The 21,047-nt window shown below is 42.2% G+C and overlaps 1 protein-coding gene across 3 annotated transcripts in view; it reads right to left on the bottom strand.

Moving 5' to 3' along the window:
* The window catches only part of tp53bp2a (tumor protein p53 binding protein, 2a), a 31,013-nt gene that overhangs the window by 3,364 nt on the left and 6,602 nt on the right, over positions 1 to 21,047 (bottom strand). For 2 of the 3 annotated variants that reach the window (XM_030442537.1, XM_030442536.1), the window contains 13 exons: positions 15,173 to 15,320; positions 13,996 to 14,109; positions 12,217 to 12,287; positions 10,942 to 11,043; positions 9,721 to 9,895; positions 9,445 to 9,626; positions 9,161 to 9,325; positions 7,227 to 7,274; positions 5,947 to 6,130; positions 3,430 to 3,552; positions 3,118 to 3,239; positions 2,585 to 2,993; positions 307 to 1,145 (listed from right to left, as the gene is read on the bottom strand). In XM_030442537.1, coding sequence (XP_030298397.1) covers positions 307 to 1,145; positions 2,585 to 2,993; positions 3,118 to 3,239; positions 3,430 to 3,552; positions 5,947 to 6,130; positions 7,227 to 7,274; positions 9,161 to 9,325; positions 9,445 to 9,626; positions 9,721 to 9,895; positions 10,942 to 11,043; positions 12,217 to 12,287; positions 13,996 to 14,109; positions 15,173 to 15,320 — 2,682 coding nt within the window. The remainder of the gene's footprint in view (positions 1 to 306; positions 1,146 to 2,584; positions 2,994 to 3,117; positions 3,240 to 3,429; positions 3,553 to 5,946; positions 6,131 to 7,226; positions 7,275 to 9,160; positions 9,326 to 9,444; positions 9,627 to 9,720; positions 9,896 to 10,941; positions 11,044 to 12,216; positions 12,288 to 13,995; positions 14,110 to 15,172; positions 15,321 to 21,047) is intronic. The other variant, XM_030442538.1, reaches the window with a different exon arrangement.

Here is a 21,047-nt window from a genome sequence, read left to right as displayed (position 1 = left end):
TTTCTCCAGAAACAATAGAAGTACTTGATAAGGATTATCATATTATATAACATCGGACCAGGTCAGTGCCGTTTACAGGCAGGTCATTATAAAGTAGAATTTGCACTGACTGTAACTCATGACCTGCCACTGTGGAACAAACAAACAAACATGTGAGAGGATTTAAAACCACATGTCGCACAAAAGCAAACAAGGGGAATCAATACTGCAGTGACTCGTTCTATCACTCAATATAACAGATCTTTACAGCCATAAAGAGATCCACATATTGACTGTGATTCAGCAGTTTAAGATGGTGATTCATACCGGTGGAAGAGTGACCTGTCCGGTGACCTCAGGTGCCTTCATGTTAAAGGTGTCCTCTCCCAAGCTGTCCTGCTCTGCTCCACTGGGATATGGGGGTGGTGGGTAGGGGGGGAACTCTTCCAGGAAGCCCTCTGGAGGTGGAGGGGGCAGGTTGGGCATTATGTCCTCCAAACCAGCAGGGGGTGGTGGTGGGAAAAGAGCGTCATCTGGCCTGGGAGGTGGGTGGGATGGAGGAGGAGGGGGGATAATATCATCGCTCTCTGGAATGGCTAGAGGTGGTTTGGTTTGTTCAGTGGGGGCTGGAGTCGGGAAGTGCGATGGGATATGAGATGGGAGTTGTCCTCCCTCTATAGTCTGCCCTGGCTCTGATGGGTGTTTCTCTGCACTTGGAACCTGTGACCCCGCAGATCCCTCTGCTGCCTTCTCTGCTTCACCAGTATATGTTGGAGTGGTTGGTGTAGTCACAGTCTCCATAGCTGCTAGTGTGGTCTTCTGGTAGAGGAGTTTCTGAATGTTGGGCCCGGCGGGACCCTCTGGTTCAGTGATGGAGCTGCGTTTCTTCAGGGGCCTCGGGGCGTTGTAGAGCTTCTTTCTCAGGGCTTCCAGGTCACCATCACTCTGATGCCTGTAAGGGTTGGAAATGAAGGGAAGTAGCTTGGTTGGGCTGAGGGGCCGGGGGATGCGCTCTGTCTCTGGTTGGTGGCCGTCAGACGGGCTGGGACCCACATTGTTGGCTCCATTGTGGTCTACCTCAGATTCTGGGGCAGGGGAGCGGCGTTCCAGGTAAGGGTTCTCTGGATGGAAGGAGCCTCCACTGGGGATGACTGGTTTACCATACACTATAAACAAAGACAGGAAACAAGAGTTAAGATGGAGATGACACTATTATTACTCTAATAACCTAAAGACTGACACCTTGTTCTCTTTCACTTCATAAAACTACTGTCTTGGTAAATATCATTTTTCAAGACAAATTATTACATAAAAAAAAAAAACAACAAAGTATTAGGGCATACTAATGACAAGATGGAGGGAATTTAGAGCAACTTATCATGATTATTTGTGAAATACTGTATTCAATCCTGCCACCTGACCTAATCAGTCTATAAACGTTGTTTGAGGTCAGCAACATTAGAAAAGCAGAGCAGGGTTCGAAACAAGTTCATTTTACACTTGATCACTGTTAAAACAAGATATTTTTCCAACATGAATCCGCCTGTGAAGAAACTAGCTTGTACCAGTTTCCAAACCTGCTGCTAGAAGGCATTTTTGCATTAAACATCATTATTGCTTCAAGGCAACATTGGTCAAGAACGTTCATCTGACAGGAATATCAATTATGGATGGACTTGAAATACTATTCTGGTCATTTATCTTGAACTGAAACTACAAGACATTAAGAGCTTCACAACCGCATAACTACTAGTAATGCTGAAATCAGAAAAGTATTGTGTTTTTGTTTTTAGAAATGAAAGAACAAGTCAGTCTGTATATTAGATTACTTCTTTTGATGACCTGTTTTGTTCTCTACATGTATTTACAAAATTATATTATTTTCTTCTAAGAGAACTAGTGTGAATTACATAAAAATCTTTACAACAGATTCAGATTGAGGCCAAAAAATTCATTTCCACACTTCCAGTCAGAAGCAGCAGGTATGGTTGCCTGTGATGGTGTTAATAAAGAGAGGATGTAACAGATGGCTTAGCCTCTCTAGCTTCTCTTCTGGTCAGTGGCGTGTGAATATTTTCTTGTTGCCTCTTCTGTAGAAAACAGCAGCGGGGTGAATTTACCTTACAGGGAATATATATTGGGTAAAACTATAGTACTACAACTTCTCTTTACCATTCATCTTGGGATTTGATATACATTGTTTTTTACTTCAGCATTAGCCTACAGATACTTAGTTCAGGGGCTTACATGTAAAACTGAAGACTGGCATGTGAACAGATAATTGATTTTGTGTATTACGGAGGGTTTACTTAAAATTCAATGGCTGTTCTTGTATTTTTACATGTAATATTAATGGATCTGTTAAAGCATGTATGTCTAAATGCACTGTGCAACAAAAGCTTGTTCTAAGGAAAGGATCCTCTCAGATGTGAAGTCAGACTGATCAGTAAGACAAAGTCAAAGAACAAAGATAAAGGATGTGTTAATGGGGCAGACTACTACTTTAGGTTTAATATCCAGGAATGAAAAGGAGAATGACCACACTCATCCGTGTCAGCTCAACAACACTGTTCAGGCACTTCATTAAAAAACTGAATATTCTTACCACTGACAAATCCGTTGGAGCGGACCTGAGATCTGTTGAGAGCGCCCTGCACACCAGGCTGGAAGGGCTTTGCTGAGCCAGCCTGCTGTGTGTACATTGAGTAAATGGAGCTGGCTGCTAAGGTCTGGGGTTTACTCAGGCTGGAGTCTTTGGAGTTGGGCAGCTCTGGGGTGAATGGCCGTACCGTGGCTGCAGGTGGAGTGTCTTGCTTGGAGGGTAAGGGGAGTGTCTGGCTCTGTGAGGGTGGGAGAGGGCCACGGCTCTGGGCAGCCTGGGGCTGCTGGCTGTGGGGCTTGGCTTTAGGGAATGTGCCCGTGTTGAGTCCTGCTTTGCCATAGGGCACGACATTAGGGCCTTTAGGTTTGGTGGGGACAGGAGGAGGCACCTTTACTGGACCTTTAGGAGCAGCCTGGAGAGATGAGAGGAGAGAAATAGCAAATTAAATGCCGGGAGTATTCCTGTTGGAAATAAACAGATTTGAAGGCTGATTTTTTTTTTCCTTGTAAGGATTTAAGGAGTGCGTTTTGTTTCACCTGAGCATCCCTGACCAGGTCATCACTGCTCTGGTTTTTGCGGAGGGAGGTGGCTGGAACCTCTGTTGGCTCAAACATGGAAAATGGACGCACCTTCCTGTCCCTCTTCAGCTCCGTCTCATCTATCATGAAACCACATGCAGAGGCAGTAATCAGTTTCATCTCATGTTCAGACAGTGTGAATTGTAAAAAGACAGGACAAAAGGACAAAAAGCCCCTTTGAGAGCTTATCAACAATTACCATTTTCAAAGTTACAGGTAGGATTACATGAGAGTTTCTGTGGAAATGCTGCATGTGTGTTTGTCTCTTACCTTGTTCTGCGTTAGAGTTGGAGTGTGAGGTCATTCGTGGCAGTGTTGAAGCTGGACCATGACCGTTAGTGTTGGATTCTGGACCAGCAGAGCCCCAGTCTGCCAGCTTGGATGGCTGAAGGCCTGGGGGACCCGCAGAAGAGGAGGGACAGAAGAAGAAAAAGAGAGGCAATGAGTGTGTAAATGTTAAATGTGTAAAACAGGATTTTACACAGAAATAAAAGATAAAAAAGGCACACAGTAGATTTTCATGTTATTGTGTATTCTGTTGCATTTTGCCTCCCTCCCTACTCATCATTTGGTTTTTGGTTGACTGACTAAGACCCAGCCAGTGGCCACACATGTCCGCAAACATCCACAGTCAGATGAACCACGAAAGCATGGGGCTCTTGCAACTAGCGAGATGAGCATCACATCAAACACGGTAAAACATGACTGAATTCCATTGCAATGCCTGATGACTTCACTAAAATACTCAAGAAGTGTTGTAGAAATACGCCAACAAACACACAAATTTAGCAAACACGACCTGATTGTGTTGGTCAGAATCCACACAGAATGTCAGTTCAGCTGAAGGTTATGTGTTTGTTCCAACTGACCCATTTAGGAGCGGGAGAAAAATAACTGTGGAGAAAGCTCAACAAACACGCTTTAACAAACAGCAGCAAAACAAGCAAACAAGACCAAAGATCCAGCTAAGCAATGATGAAATCTTTTCCATCTTTGTCAGTGAGAATCACTCTCATGAAAAATAAACACATCGAAACAAAGCTGCTGAAAAGCACACACACACACGCACAAAAACACAAGTGTGTACCTTTTCTCTTAGCCCGAAGCTCTTTCAGAGGCTTAAGCAAGAACATGGCTTCTGAGGAAGATGCATTCGAAAGACAAGAAAAACAAAGTAGCCTTAGAGCTCCAGATCTCCCTTTGCTCTAGACATGCTGTTGGCTAGGCCCAGGCAGGGGCCCCCCTGAGGGGCCACACAGAGACCAGCACAACCCCCAGGAGCCTGCCTGATACTAAGCAGAAAGTCCTCGCTAGAGAGGAACTGGGAATGGGTGTATACTAAGAGCAGAATCCTCTGCATCCCCGCCCATCTCTATCTCTCTTCTTCCCATACTGCAAATCAACTCAGCATGCAGAAATAATTGTGTGCAAGATCGTGACAGACTGGGAAAAGCCTGTTTCTTCTGCTTCCTGGATATAGAATAGTTTAAATAGGAAAACATGAGCCAATGATGAATTGAGGGAAGGTATGAGGAGGGAGAGGGGGTGTCCCTTCTGCTGTTGTTTTGTAATGACTAATTTTGGTGTCGGATCATTCATTTTTAATAGCATGAAGTGCACTGCTGGCCCACTATCCGCTGGGGGACTGATTTAGTGCTAAGAGAGCAAGTCTACAGATGGAGCACGTGACAGAGAATTACTGTGTAGAAGACAGCACAAAGCATATCGTTAAATGGGATGTGTTGCTCTGGTCTGTCAGTGGTTTGGCCAGACTTTGTTCCCATCTATTACACAGCACACATGCCACTGCAGTCCTTGGGAAAAGGGTGCTGCTGGTGCAACAACAGATTACTCCATACCATCTCTAAAAACTTAATGTTTTTGTTGTGCAAAAAAGTTATTCTGATAATTATTTTTCGATCTGGCATGCTGTGTGTGTTCAAAACAAATATCAAGACATGCCCGATTTTGCTTTTAGATTCAATCTGATTTTTAGCAGCAGTTCTCTCAAGAAGTCAGGACCGGCTGAAATACGTCTCTCTCTGTACATCGATGGTCACCAGTGGACTGTTCTGATTACGGCCCAAGATGCTGAGAATGAATGTGAATCAGCCAGCAAAGACAACCGCTGAATGCTGAAGGTAGAAAGCCGAAAACTGAATACGACTACAGTGAGCCATCATTTAAACATTTGTTATTTTCCTTTTGTGAAAATACACACACACCTATATCAAGTATAGTGTCAGCTAATATTAAGAATGACACGTACAGACAAACATCACAGCAAAAACAAACAAAAACACAAACCAAAAACTCACTGCAAAACATCACAGGTATTTCAGAAAATGTTAAGAGGATGAGAATAAGATTGTGATGTTCGGGCTCAGCAATACTAGATCACAACACACCATCCAGGAGGTAACTAGCTACCTTCTGAGCTCAGAGTGACATCACAACCAGCAGGTGCCCCAGACTCCTCTGCTCCTGATCGAGGCAGGACAGTCTTGTCACATTTCAATAAAATAAACAAAAATGTACCTAACTCTATGGTGACATACATAAAGAAACACGATAATTAAGGCTTTATTTTATTTTGTAACTCTGCTACTGAGTGAGCTGTTGCAAACTCAGCAATCGCCAAATTTAGCTGCCTAACTAATGCCTAAAATGACAGAAGGAACTAAGTGAAGGCCTGCTGCCAGGTCGCTCCACAGCCTGGCAGAAAGTAAAAGGCTTAAACATAAGAGGTGAAAGGCTGCAGATGGTGCGTCGCCTCTGGTTGCTCACCTGTGCCGGCCTTGCTCTGTGGGTCTTGGGATGGAAGAGTGGCAGTTCCGTCTGGGTAGGCTGGTTTTACAAGCGGGTCGTGCCTCACTGGGCCTCGGGGCATGGTGGATGACTGGATGTATGGGCCGACCGCTGCCACGCGAGACGGACCTGACTGCTGTCCAGCTTGGCCATCAGAGGGCAGCTGTACAGTGACAGGATAGGAAAGAAAAAAAAGAGAAAGCTGACAGGTCAATGAGAGTATTTTAATGTATATGGTATTACAGAAGACAGAAAAGAGAGAGTGTTAGTGTAATTCAGAGAAATTAACGTGTAGAGACTGAATGGCAACCAAATTTGTCTGATGTTTTGTTAATGACAATTGTATATCACAGAAAGCATGCTGACATTAGTCCTAATACTCAAGCACTTCACAACACTAAAACTCTAGGCTATAATGTTCATTTCCCAACAAAATTGATTATGAATGAAAAATGGTTAGAAAGCTTTAACATTCTTCGAAATTTTTGCTACTATAGACAAAAATATTAATGTTGGCCCGAAGGTGGCACCAAAACAGGCCATATTGTTACTCAAATTAAAAGGATTTTCTTCAATCCAACAAACAGAAATTAGGATGTTTTATTCCCGGTTAAAAAGGTTTGAATGATGGACAAACATCGCCTTCTTCTGAGTCCTGCCTTGAACGACTCACACTGGTGTTAGGATGGCTTACCAGTCACTGATTTTAGTAACTCATGTATAACTACACTGCTTGAGGAAAATTTTAATTACTGTTTCTGATTGCAGAGTTATACAATATTAAAACCCTGACATTTTAATGGTCCTCTCTCTAAAACATGTTGTAATATAAAGTCATGCAGTTTTAATTTACAGTAATTTTAAAGCAGCTAGGATAGATGTGGGCTCTCCAACTTCGACTGGTGATGTAAAATCCACACAGACAGCAAATCCTCTTAAAGCCTTTAGCTAGTAGATGGAAACTAAGATACATCTTAAAGAAAAAACTCAAATGCCTTTATGTTTCCCAAACCCAGTAAACACTACTGAAACTGTCTTTCAAAATAAAACTCAACCCTTCTACAAAAATGTATCTCAGAGCTGATGACATTATGAAAAGCTGAAAAGAGGACCATGGTTCACTTTGCCCGTCAAGGCTCTGAAACAAAAAACAAACTAATGGAATCTGATGTGCCAAGTCATACTCAAGAGGTCAGATCAGAAAGAAAAGAAACACATTTTTAAACACATCAGTTCAGCTCTGATACTAGTTTAGTTACCTGAAGATGAGTGTCTTTTGAAGCCCTCTCTTTACCAGGATAGCCATTCTTGAAAAAAACAAAAGCACAAACATGCAACAGCAGTTCAAAATACCAAATAATCCCCTTTTTTTAATCTTATATTCGCCCTTTTCTAAGAGTTTCCTGAACTCTGTGACTGAGACGGTGCGGGATGACTCAGGGCTGGCAGCTCTCAGACTACCTCTCTTCAGTCAGTATGGTTATTCGTGCTTGTCGGGTGATGTCAGACGGACACTTGCTGTTTGGTTGGAGGAGAGAGCAGCTTGGATGGAGTGTGTCTTTGTGCTGGTGTGAAAAAGGCCTACTCATTATGATTCCGGGCAGGGTGTGGGTAAATCACCTCCTCACTGGGACCTATTCAGGCCTTCATCTCAAATACGCACACATGAAAACACAAACACACATGCACACACACTCCTCTGCTCTGTTCCTACTTTAGTATACATGTCAACTGGCATCAAAAGAAAAGTTGTGCTTCTTTAAAGCTGGATTGGGGTGGAAGTTGCTCATTTATCTAAAAGGCTTCCAGCAGAACTCTGGAAGGATATGTTACATCTCTATTTTGACATTTATTATTTATGTTCTAACTTATAGGCCACTTTAGATCTTGTACACTGCATTTGCTTAGTAAACACTGCACACCGCCCTCGAAGGAGAATACTTATTGTACCTACAACAACAAAAAACAACATATTTGATGGCACCGAAAACAAAGTTAAAAACAATCTTTGTAATTAATTGCTTGAATGTTAATTTGGTTTAAAGAAAGAGAGTTAAAGATGAAGGCCAATGAAACACCCTAATTATGTCTGAGAGAAGGTCAACCTGATCAGGAAATCGTGATTAAAAGAGTGACTGCATAAAGGGCAGGGAAAAATAACTTGAGTTATTTAAGGATGAAAACATAAAATCATCCAATCACAATGCTTATGTTTTCGTATATCCTTGCTCTCCCTACACAAGCTTTCGACCTCGAAGCAGTGAGCATGTTCCTTTTCCTTCTTGGCAGTCTGTTTCAGAGACGAGTCTGTTGACTCTTATTTACAGTCCCATGGCAACCTGAGTTCAAAACAACTCCTGGAAAGGGGAGAGAGGAGTGCAGGAGCAGGGAGACGCCAGGCAGCGAGCTAAGACCCAAAACCTTATCACTCATTACAGCTTGTACTAAGACTTGATTTTCATTCTGCAAATGTCTAGTATGTGTTGATGACTACCATGTATTTTATTTTTTTATTTTATGTGTTTTGCAAATCAAGTTTTTTAGAGTGGGGTGGTTTTTTGCCTTTAGTAAACTGATTTTACGCCTCTTCCTGTTTCTGTCAAGAGTGCAGACAGAAAAGATAGCATCTCCCCTGACATTCCTGCCTGTCAGCCCGCGCTTATTACTCCTCTCTCATCTCTGAGAGTTGTTTTTGCCAAAAGGGACTGAAAACACAGCTGAGCCAAGAAGTGAGAGTGTAAACTTGGATTCAACTCTGTGACATGATCGAAACAATGATCAATTCCCAGTAGCTATCTCAGACAGATAGATCAAAGGATGTAAAAAACATGGATAGGAGCTGACTCCTTCAAGCGAGGGGGCCACTAGGATTTCCCACACAAAAGATAATAAGGGTAAAGGAGCCTTACGTTGGCACATATGAGCCCTGGATGCCTGGGCATCTGAGGCTTCCCGGAGGGAGACAGAGATACAAACAGCCTTTACTATAAGGCCACTAGGGGGAGCTCTGATCAAAACCATTTCCATCACTCATTAGCAGATATAAATAATGGTCTGACAAATTTTAATAAAGTCACAATAACAATTAAAGCTATGAGAACAGCTTTCTCAAAATACTGAAGAAGATAAGTGAGAGGATTCTGAGTCAGTTCATTTTAATGTGTTTATGTGATATATGTGTTATGGTACTTACAGGCAAGTTCTCTTTCTGCTGCAGCGCTGCCTTCTTCTTCCACAGTCGATCTCGGAGTTCACTGATCCGTTTGTCCATGGAAGCCACCTCCAAGTTGCGCTTGTTCAGGCTCTCTCTCTGCTGCTGCAACTTAGAGTTTTGATCCTGGTTGAGCTTGTTCCTCAGCTGGTCACCAAGAAGGACAAGACATTAGGGCCAGATCAAGAGATGGTTGTGCTCATTTAAAATAAATATTATCTCTGGAGCTACAATTTGTATTTTTCGTAAATTTTATTTCTGCACACCTGTAGCTCCTTGTAGAGGCGGTCTAGTTCAGCTACAGAGGTCTGGTTGTCATGGAAGTTGTCCATTTTGCCATTTTTGAGCAACTCCAGCTGTCGGTTGAGCTCATCCACTTTGGACGCAGCCATCACTAGCTCTCTCTGCTTCTGCTGAAACAGGTTGTTCATCTGCTCTATCTCTTCCACTAGATAGGGAGGTGAGGAAGGTGATGAGAGTATTATGAAGACAGGAGATCATAGAAAGACATTGCATCTTAATGTTTATGTCCATGTGCTTACCCAGTTTGCCATTGCTGAGGCGTTTCTGCTCCACCTGGCCCTTGAGGGCCCGGACCTTCTTGAGCCGAGTTTCCTGGTTCTCGATGTTCTCTCGGAGGCGCTGCAGCTTCTCCTGCTCAGAGGCCTGCTGCTGCTGACGCTGCTCCTGCTGCTTCAAGTAGCGCAGCCGTTGCTCCTTGAGGGACAAAAGTGAGCATGGAGCAAAGGTCAGAAACATAATTAAACAAACACATTGCTGTTAACTTTCATTTAATGAGCAATCTATAGCCGAGTATGTTTTCCTCTTATTTTATATCAGCATGCCTGGATAAATAAGTGTTAGGGAAACATTCTGTGTAACTTATTTCAGTTCAAACTCAGAGAGTCACTTCTGAACTGGCATGTGACAGAGCTCTTACAAACAGGTTCTAAGATGAGTACAACACAGTCCCTACCTGGAGCTGTGTGAAACTATGTGACGTGCGGACGGTAAGCCTGTTTGCTTACTTGAACTGTGAGCAAGTTTACATGACTGCCTGAAGATACATTCCTAGGCTTGTTATATTTCCCTGAGGCATACACACAGTACAACAGTTGCTTTGATCGAATTGATTAAATGAGTCAAGGACAAAGGTTTGCAACCTGTAGGGCATGTCTAAGCAGGGACACAAAGAGAAAGATACCAGTTTTTTAAAGTCATCTTAAAACAGTACCACCAGTATCAGCAGAACTGGACATATAAAGGTGCCTTAGCAAGAAACACAAAAGGTGTGGGAGGAAAAGTATTTAATCTAATTTTATATTACACCTGTTTTCTCTCAAACATGTTCAGTAAAAGTCACCAATAAATCTCAAGACAAGTGAAAAAAGATCTTTAAATACCAGAGGAGTCCTGATTGGTGAGAATCCAAGGCAGGCAGCAGTCTCAGGCTTCTCAAATTATAAACACTACACCTGAAGCCATCCACAATTTATCTCACCTGTCAATCAAAACCTCAACATGCACACAATCTTAAAGTCTTCCATTCCATAAGTGCTCTAGACTTGTTTTAGTTCTGCTGTTTTGAGTACCTTCTCTCTACTTTCTCCCACTAACCCCCTCTTTAATCTTGCTTCATTATTTTGTCTCTGCTCCTCTGGCTTTTACTTTCATCTCCACCACATAACCTCTTCATCCCCTGTATCCACCCATCTCTCCACCTGTTCCACGACTCCCCTTTCATCTTGTACTTCTTTATGTACCTTGGAAGCGAGGAGCTGTTGCTGAGCTTCTATCTGTTGTTGCTGTCTGGCAGCCATCTCTTGCAGTTCAGCCAAAGTCATGTCCATGCGGGGTGTCGCCACCTGGGCAAGGATAAATAAGACAGACAAAGGACAAAAGAAAACACTTTCAGAGAAGCAAAATCAGCAAATCCCTCCAACTTCTTAAACAAATGTGCAAAAGAGGACCAAAATTGGACTTCTTGTGATGTCAAGATTCAAAGTGCTTTGATTCTAGAAGGTGACATTCTCAAATTAATAATTATTTTTACCGTTTTACAGTACACATCAAGGTGATTTTTTAATTGAATTAATTAGTACCCTCTGGTACCCCTGGCAAATCATTAATCCACATACCAGGCTATGGAATAGTGTCGCCTGGTAATAAGCGAGTCTTTGTGTTTCATCACTAAAATCTGACCCACATGACAGGAATTAGGAATAAATAAAAGTTTCTGGTGATAGTGCATCAAAACATCTTATGGTTGCAATGAACCATGGAAGGTATAAGTGTAACTCCTCCTTTTCATGTCCGTAATTCTGTAAAAAAAATACAGAGTGCACCCCGAAGTGTTCTGATAGATGGAAATGCCACCGCAGACATGGGAGATATGATTATCACTTGGACAAAAACTAAAACAATAATGTCTGCCAACAAGGAAGCGGTGTTAGCCTGTGGGGGTGTAGCTAGTTCTGTGAAGAATTCTGTTGAAAGATGCATGAATCACTATGCATTCGCTCTAGATTCGAAGATAACATGCTACCAACATTACCTTCATCAATCAGTTAGGGTTTATTTTTAAATGCCAACTTTCCGTGCACACAGAACATGGCGAAAGTTAAAATTTTCAGTGTGGGCGCGCAGGTAGTCGAGTGGTTAGAGCGCATTCCACGAACGCAGTGGACCCCGGTTCGTATCCGGCCGGAGGACCTGTACTGCATGTCACACCCCCCATCTCTCTCCCCTTTCCGATCTATCCACTGTCAAATAAAGGTGTCTATGCCTCAAAAAAATCTTTAAATTTTTTTTTAAAAAATTTCAGTGCACTTGAAGCAAATTTAGGTTTTGCAAACACATTGAAGAACATGGAGGTTCCCACTGGAATGAATGGATTTCTGGTGGGCTTGCAAAGGTACACAGAGCTAAGTGGAAATGAGGAGTAACCCTACCCAAACAAGGTACAGTAAAAAGCCTTGTAAGTGAGAAACATCCTGCGGAACACATTTCAAATAGTCTAAAAGCATATAAGAACTCACCCCATTCTCCATTCTTCTGTCTGGTGGACCCTTTACTCCATTCCTCTTCGGCTCTGAGCTTCTTGACCCACCTGAGAATAGGACATCAGACATCACAATCTATTGTAGAGTTTTATCTTAAAACAACTGCATCAGTTTAGTCTAAGCCAAGAAACAGCATACTGCATTCTACTGGCCTTTACAGACAGCTGTGAAAAATGACTGGAACCTCTACTTGGCCTTTTAGCCTGTCACTGTCTCTGACAAACAAAGGGTACACACCTAGGTGTACGGCTCTCTCTGGGTTTGCTGCAGAGGAGGGTGTAGATCAGTAGAAAGCTACACTAAACAGTCTGGCTAGTGCTGAATGAATTTAGCTCCTCCAGGAAACAACTGGGATCAGTGCTCTTTGTGACTTGCCATAATCTCAGGGTTTAACTTAATACATAACCGTCTGGTGGCAAATGTGTGTGTGTGTATGTGCTTGTCTGTGTACATGAATGCACTTATATCCAATCATGCTAGTACCATTCGACAGGGGGTGGGAGTCTGGCAATCCAGATCCCATCGTTAAAGCCTGGGCCCAGGACCAAAGCCCTTTAGCTTGCATAATGGTTTTAGATGACCCTTGACATACAGTATGCATGTTAAATATATGCACTGTTTAAGTGTTAGTGTGAACAGAACACCATGCTGAAGCTCCATAATTGACATTGTGACATGTAGCGACAGTTACTGAGCATGCTTAATTCTTGTCCTTTGACCTGTTAAGAAAGAACATGGCTGCTCAGCACCAGGAAATGTAAACATTTAACAATGTTAATACTACTGGTAGGACTGAGTACAACAATGTTTCCATAGTGTGTAGTGTACCCATCTTCATAAAAATTCACTAAGAGTAAAAGGTACTACAGAAATGACTGAGCAGAGCTAAGCTAACAGTGTGGGAAAACAAGAGCAGGCTAAGATAACAGGAAGGGAAAACAGCCATCTAATCCCTGGGCCAGACTCAAGCTGTGAGGGGTAAAAAGGGCTTAGTTACGCAACTGAGGGCTGAGAGGATAGCACACGACCAAAATACTAGAGTTTTCTCTGTTCCTAAGAAAACTGAAAAGTAACAGGCTTATGACGTAGTGACTGGGACACCCTGCGTTCACCCTGGCCTACACCAGTATGGCTAAATAAGACTTGTTCAAGGATTTGAAGCCTGTTAATATAAAGCCCCCTACTGGATAAAGGCAGTCTTAACGGTACCATTTCCAAACCTCTGTAGTGTAAGTAGTGAGGTTGTTTGGTTCAATCTCTGTCTCAGGCTCCCTTAAACATGGGATGTGTTTATCTGTAGAGGCTGCAGGCATCTCTGGAGTTTACTACGTTGGTGCTAAATGACTTTTCTCTTAGGACAGCCCTTCTCCAAACCATGACTCTTATGTGAGAGAAAGTGACTCTAGAAACCTTTTTGTTCTGCTATATCAACATTTCTGGCTGCAACCAATTATTCTCAATATTGATTAAACTGCTTATTATTTTGACAATGTATCGATTAATAGTTTAGTCCATAGAAAAATATTAAGAAAAATGCTTATCACAATTTCAATGGACACAGATACGGCTTTAAATTGTTTCTTTCGTCCAGCTTATGCTCCAAAACTCAAAGACTTTTCATTTACTTTCATAAATGATAAAAAAATAAAATGAAAAAAATCAGTGATTCCGATATAATATCCAATTAACTCATCGTTGCAGCTCCATCATTTACTGTATGTGTCGTTGGGGTGGGTGCCGGAGATGGACACTTACCTGATTCCCTGCTTGGAGCTCGATTGTGACGCAGAAAGAAGCGCACCTCTGCCCTGTGCTGTCCCCATCGTTGGAGCACATCCAGCATCCTCTCCCCGTCACCTACGGCTCGCTCTGCATATGGAACACATAAAAACACGTCAATGCTCAGGTGTGAGGCAAAGCACACCCATAAAGTCAATACTTTAAAAGTCTTATTGCATTAAGCTAAGCAAGGTTTAAACAAGTGACAATACCAATGTAGGTCAATTGTGCATGTGATGTTTGCGTTGTGAATCCTGTCTCAACCCTGTTCATGTCATCAGAGCGTTCAGCATCTCGTTGATCTTTCTAAGCAATGACCTCAGGGAAAACAACTGTGATGTGTTGTCAATTATTCCCACTGGTGCGGAGCCAAAAGGCTCATCAGCTATTCCTCAGACATTTTCTTCAACCTGCTTAAGACCATTTCATTACACAAATGGAATAACACATTACAGTCAAGTAGAGGTCAATGAAGCTGATCTATTATAGCAGCATGACGGCAAAACAAATCAGCAACAGCTGTAATATGGGGGTTATGAATAGCTTTACGTAGGAATTTTATTCAAAATGCTTCTGCTGTGTTTTCAATGGGAGTCAGCAGTGAGTCTGAAAAATGGCTGCAAAATGAGACAATCTTTTCAGCAGTTAGCAGTCTCTTTTCAGCATACTTGTGGAAGTACTCAAACACAATAATTGGCACTTTCTTCGCTCTTATGGCAGCATCGCCATGGAAACGGCTACGAAGCCTGACTCCTTGAGTTCTGATTCTGAGTACCTCATGACTATGAGGGATGGGGAAAATTCGGGAAGGCAAGAAATCTTCAACGTCCCCCCTCCCACCTGAGAAATGCGAAGATGCTTGTGTTTGTTACAGGGATTACGGGCTCGGCTTCATTTGCATCGCAGGCCCAAAAGAGATAAGCCCTTCAAAAAGAAATCACTAGGCAGTTGACCACACAGCTAATCTCCATATAGCGCTGACTTCAGAGAAGCAATTTCCTTCTAATTAAAAGGAAGAAGACAAACAAGTGTCTGCACAGTGACTCCTGTCCCTTGGGATATAGCCATATTCCAAAACATCATGTGACTGAAAAGCTCATGTTCCTCAGTGTGTGTTGAGGATAACACTGGGTGGACTGGCACCGCCACTCACCAGATCCACGCCACATCTCGGACAAGTGGCAGTCCGTCTCCCCCGGCTCCTTACACAAGTCCACCACATCCCGGCACAGCGTCTCCGGGGTAACAGGGACCTCAGTAAAATGCTGGTCATTGTTACTGAGGTATACAGTCAGGAACATCTGAGGAGAACGGGTGGAAGAGGGAGAGAGAGGCAGAGAAAGTGAAATAACAACACAAGATAGGAGCCTTAAATCATTGTAAGCCTGAGGGATGCTCTCCAAAAAAATTATTGCTATTTTTTTTTTTTTTTTGCCTTTTGGTTTTATTGACAGAGCAGCTGAAGACATGACAGGAAACCAGTTGAGAGAGAGGGGGAGTGACACGCAGCAAAGGGACCCAGGCCAGGACTTGAACCCGGGGCTAAAGGACAAAGGACAAAACCTCTCAACATGGGACGCCCCCTCTACCCACTGAGCTAAACGGCGTAGACGGTGCTAAAGTAGCGCATTTTATCTCGCTCTCTCATGCTACACCTTGTTCTGCTACAGCAAGACTTTTGTGGTGTTAAGAGTGATACGAAAATGTTACAACCATCTAGATGGTCATGTAGAAAGGACATGGCTGTTTATTCAAACATGTCAAACTGTTGTCACATTGACGTAAAGGGGTGCACGTCTGAAAAGGAGCTACAGGCAGCAGTATCCTTTTCCTAACCCTCGCTCCTGTGTCAACAGAGAAATCAGCTCCCAGAATTCCACTTCTCCCAACGCCATCTAACTGCTAACTAGTGCTGTCACCACTGTGAGAGATCCCTCATTCCCAACATATAAACACACGCACACACAAAACACTCCTGCCAAGCTCTCCGAAAGAGCAGACCACTGAGGACTCTGGGTTTGATGTCGGTGTGTGACTGACAGATGGTAGAGACTGGTTTAAGACTATCAAAAAAAGAAATGGACCATTCTCAATGAAGCTGTCACTGACAGAAGTGGAATGTGAAAGCCTTCAGCAACCGCAGAAAAAAAAAAAAAAAAACACATCGGAACTGCGCAGAAAATTGAGCTTTGATGGCAAGAAAATGCTGGCATGCCAAACTGAAACTAAGACAGCTAGTGCAATGCTTTCAAACATGTTAAAGAAAATGATCAATTCAATACATGTGCATTATTTATTGTTATAGCAATAGGCATTGGGCTTCCAATTTAATAACAGAAAGTAGGCCCATGTCAAACTAAAGCCTTGACAGTTCATTTAAAAATACGCACCTGGGAGTGAAATGTAATACTCTAAAACACTGATGGTATGAAAGTAAATACAGTGTCTCAGAGGGCGGTGCTGGAATATGCTCTAATCTTATCACACGCAAGGAGTGACAGCTTTGATAAGGCTATAATAAAACCTATCATTAAAAAAGTATCCTAGGGCATTGCACAGCTACAACAAGAAGAAGAATTAGAGTACCCTGGAATGTGTATAATTGTTAGTATAGTATTTTTGTGTCCTTAAATCTCCAGGTTTGACTTCCGTTTTTATTTTTTTAATTCTAAGCACGTTGCTGTGAACGGCGCGGTGCCTACAGGGGGAATGGTGGGAACATCAGGTCAGTGGGGTCACGAGCACAAAGGGCTTGGGGGGCGAGCATGCGGAGCAGCTGCAGAGGTGGTGCAGAAACAAATGTATTTAAGTTGCTTTTCAACTGTGGGTGCCCCAAGCAAAAAGACAACAGCCTTGAGATAAGTGGCTTTATTCCCCTTAGCTTCAAATGAAGCTTACAGAGTGACTGGGCTGGTGACACGTTTACTCTTAAAATCTCCCTGGCAACACACACACGACAAGAGAAGGCTTGTTATTTTCTCGGTGATGAGGTGAAGGCTGAATCAAGGGGTAGTACTCTGAGTCAGAGGACCTGATTCAACTGGTTTGCTCCAAAGGGATGTAAATGAAAGATCCCCATCAATAGAGCAAGTCAGCAGTGACTCATTCTTGTCAGTAATCTACAGTACGGAAAGCTGTAAACAGCTGTGTTCGTCACTGGTTATAAAAAAACCAAGCTAATAGCCAATAGCTGTGGTGGAAGACCACCCTGGAGAAAAAAACAAAACAAAGACCTTTCCTTTCCTGTCTGTTAATCAGGACAGTTTTACTGTTTGTGGCATGTAGTTGAGAACTTAATAAATACACAACTTATAGTAAATTACACTTTTAGAGCTGGTTATTAAAAGAAAACCTTAGCCGGTCTCAATTTCATGAGTCTGCATTCAGTATAAAAGCCAATCAGAGATCAGCGCAGAGCAGCTGACATCATCACAACTTCCCAGCAATGTAGGACATTCAAATGACCCTGTTAATATTTGGAGAGTGAAAGAGAGACAACAGAGCGAGGGAGGGGTGGAGGGTGGAGGGTGGGAAAGAGCAGGATAGGATATTCACTGGTGACAGTCAATTCTTCACAGCACTAAAGTTAATGATCCAGGGCCACCATACTACCCAGTCCTCGCCCCGATCTAGATGAGTTAGCACTTTGCTGCTGACCTTCATCGGCTAATGCATGCGGTCACTGCTTATGGGTTAGTATATTGCACACATGTGCTATATATACATAATTAATTGAGCTAATCAGGCCAATTCTCATACACACTTGCATATTCACATTGCTTTAAGGAAAATTTCCATCATGATACAGAACATTCCTGAGAAGAAGGAAACCTGAAAATGACAGATCCAGTTCTCATTATTAGCTGACCAGTAAGGATACACTAGATTAATTCATGTGTATATTTTAACACGAAGATTCGTTATTAGAAAAAGTCTTGTGAGTATAATATGAAATTCACTCAAGTGCTGCCGCAGAGCCCCTTTTAGCTTGATTAAGGGGAAAAAAGACTGCATCAAGTGGTCTGCCGAGACAGACAGGTGAGAAGAGTGCCCCGACTCCTTGCTTTGACTCAGTCAGACAACTTGAGCATTCATAAAATATTCATAGATACAACAGCAGGTTAAATTAAAAGGCTCAATAACAGCCTGATAAACCTGTTTCAATATAGACAAAACAGTAGCACAACACCTTATTAGAAAGCCTAACCGTAGGTAGCCTTGCACAACCAGCAAGTTCAGCTGTGCCAATTTGAAGTTTATATGACAACTTCTGACAAAAATCTGTTACACATGGCCTTCTGTCTATCAGGGTGGATGACAGAAACAAGTGCTGAATTGCACTTTCTTCCTACCTGAGACAGGGCAAAGAGATTGCCCCGGGGAAGGAGAAGGGGACGAGCTGTCACTGTGGCTGCAGTTCGTTATTATAGCGATATATTTCTAATTCCATCACAGCATCAGTTAAGTCAAAGCTGTCTCTTAGGGTTTGGGGACTGGTCTGACAGATAAAAATTGCAAACTGACAATTATAGCCAGTGCAAAGATGTGAGAAATGTGCCTTTTAACTCTGCAGCATGCGCTGTGGATATTCTCAAAGCAGAGCAGCTATAAGGCTAGGTCATTGGGGCTATATCTCAGGGATTAAATTAATCCTCTATATAAAAATATAGCCTTTCAACAGACTACTGGCTCAGTATTACAATAGTAAGCTTAAATGTAATAGCCTGCAGCCTCTTTGCCTTAAGTTTAAGAGGAGATATCCCTCTGTGTAACCAAGGACCAGGAGAAGGCAGGCGTTCATTCTCATTAGCAAATTTCACATTTCAGTAACTGGTTTTAAGGTGAATAAATCCAATACACATAATGAGGTATTTCTTCAAAAATACTGAGATTCGAAGTCATCGCCTGGTCCTTGATTTCAAAATACAGAGACATACATTGTGTAGGATATAGCCTATTGCATTATTATATAAAGGCCATATCTCCCAGCCATAATGACTAGGAATATCTGTTGTAGACACAGTAACACAGATAGACGTGTAAGTGCGACTCTCAGAGATGAAAGGCTGTAACATCAAACCCTCAAACAAAAGACACTGCAATAAGAAAACATCCTCTGAAGGAAGAGAGTGACTGCAGCTGGCAGCATGTACTTGACCTACCCTGTTGAAAAGGGCCGAGAGCTTGAGAAAGAGAAACGTGGAAAAACAAAGATAAACTCTTACAGTTGTTCCAGGTTATTGCAAGGAAACAGGCATCTTTGGCAACAATTCAGTACTTTAGTAAGTTAAATAAGCTGCAGTCCCCATAGGGAGGTGCAGGGCTATTCTGCAATACACTGTACAGAAAAGATATCAGCTATAAAGCCTACCTCCAATAAGATGCTGATTTGGCCCTTTACTGTGTAATTTGGATACCTTCTCCCATTAAAGCCAGAGGGGTCCTGAAGCAGATGCCATTGATTTCAGGCCTGAAGGGAACCAGCATTTCAAGCCTCTCCAGTTGTTTAGACAGAGGATTCCGAAATGACTTGAGTTTAAAAATCAACACTGTACCCATAGCCAATTACAGGAAGGAACGCCGCATCGATGTGAGTGTGTGTGTGTGTGGCACTCCCACTGATCGTCCAGATAACAAACATGATCATTACAGCAATAAAGTGTCGCAAGTGAATAGAGCAGTTTGCAGGAAATTACTGTAGAAGAAAATGTTTTGTTACACAAATGATTCTTTGACGATGCTACTTCAAATATCCATCCATGTGTTCCAGCATAACCTTCCACTCTCTCCTTGTGAGGGTCAATCCTACTGCATTAGACTTTCAAGATCATTGTCCAAATGCAATTGCTCGCATATTGAGTTAAGAGTGATCAAAACTGTCTGCCACTGCAGTTTCCCCGTTTCCAAGAATAGACAAATCACAAGGGATTGATTGTACTGTAATTGAATTACTCTGCAATGTAAGGATAATCTGCAAATGAAAGCCCATCACGTCACTTGGAATTCACATCAATACGACTAAAAACACCCACAGCAACATTGGAAACAATTCATTATCTTAGTCTGGAGTTTTAAAAGGAAATCCAATTAAATATCTTGGCTGATGTTCTCTGGCAAGTAACTGATTTTCTACTCAAATCAGTTCTTACAATAGAAGTGCCTTTGTTTTGGTCCATTATGTTTCTCTCTACTTAAGCTGTAAGCTACAAGCTTTTGGATAGCATTATCTCTTGGTAGTATGGGATAAGTGTCCTGGTATCAAAGGCTTCTTTATAGTAATTTCATGTAAATGATCAGACTGTTCTACGTGATCTAATACTTGCCGTTACCCACTTAGTGAGATTGTTAATGAATGATTGTAAGTAATGTGAATGACTGTGTTCATATTTTGTTAAAGTACTAATAGTCATCACTGCAACATTGTCGCAATATTGAAGTACTTTTATTGCCCAGTCCGAGAATTTATCAAGCATTGTTAAGGAGATTTCAAAATATCAAGATATACCTTGAGGCCATAGGACACAGCCCTAGTCCCAGCACCATTTCTATTTCAATTTCACTTTCCTTAAAAGGGTTATCCCTGTTGTGGACAGTTGTGAAAAAAGTCTGCTGTTGTTTGAATCAGTCATTGTAAATGCTGGCCCCCAGTTGCCCCTCTTCTTCCCTCTTCAGTGTAAGGGAAACAGAATGGGTTACCTATGGTTTCCCTATGTTGTAAGTACCATAACATTTTAGTTTGTCATAATGTTGGAACATTATGCCTGTTTTATCTAAAAAACAAACAAACCTGTAAACCAATGCATATTAAAGACACTGTAGTCCAAGTAAGACCTAATTACAACCTCCTGCTGACAGAAGAATATTACAACCATGAATATTCATGAATAGTGTTAACAGTGTTAAGACCTACAGCATGCTCCAAAAATAAAAGAGCACAATACCTGAGAGTGTGTTAATGAATACACACCAGTTAATTTAGTATAGTTTTATAAAACTATTCTCCATGAGCAGCAAACCAAGTTCAGACT

Source organism: Sparus aurata, chromosome 15, assembly GCF_900880675.1.
Source record: "Sparus aurata chromosome 15, fSpaAur1.1, whole genome shotgun sequence".
Lineage (NCBI taxonomy): Eukaryota > Metazoa > Chordata > Actinopteri > Spariformes > Sparidae > Sparus > Sparus aurata.
Note: the sequence above shows the minus strand (reverse complement) of the source record. Positions and strands in the feature narration are given on the sequence as shown.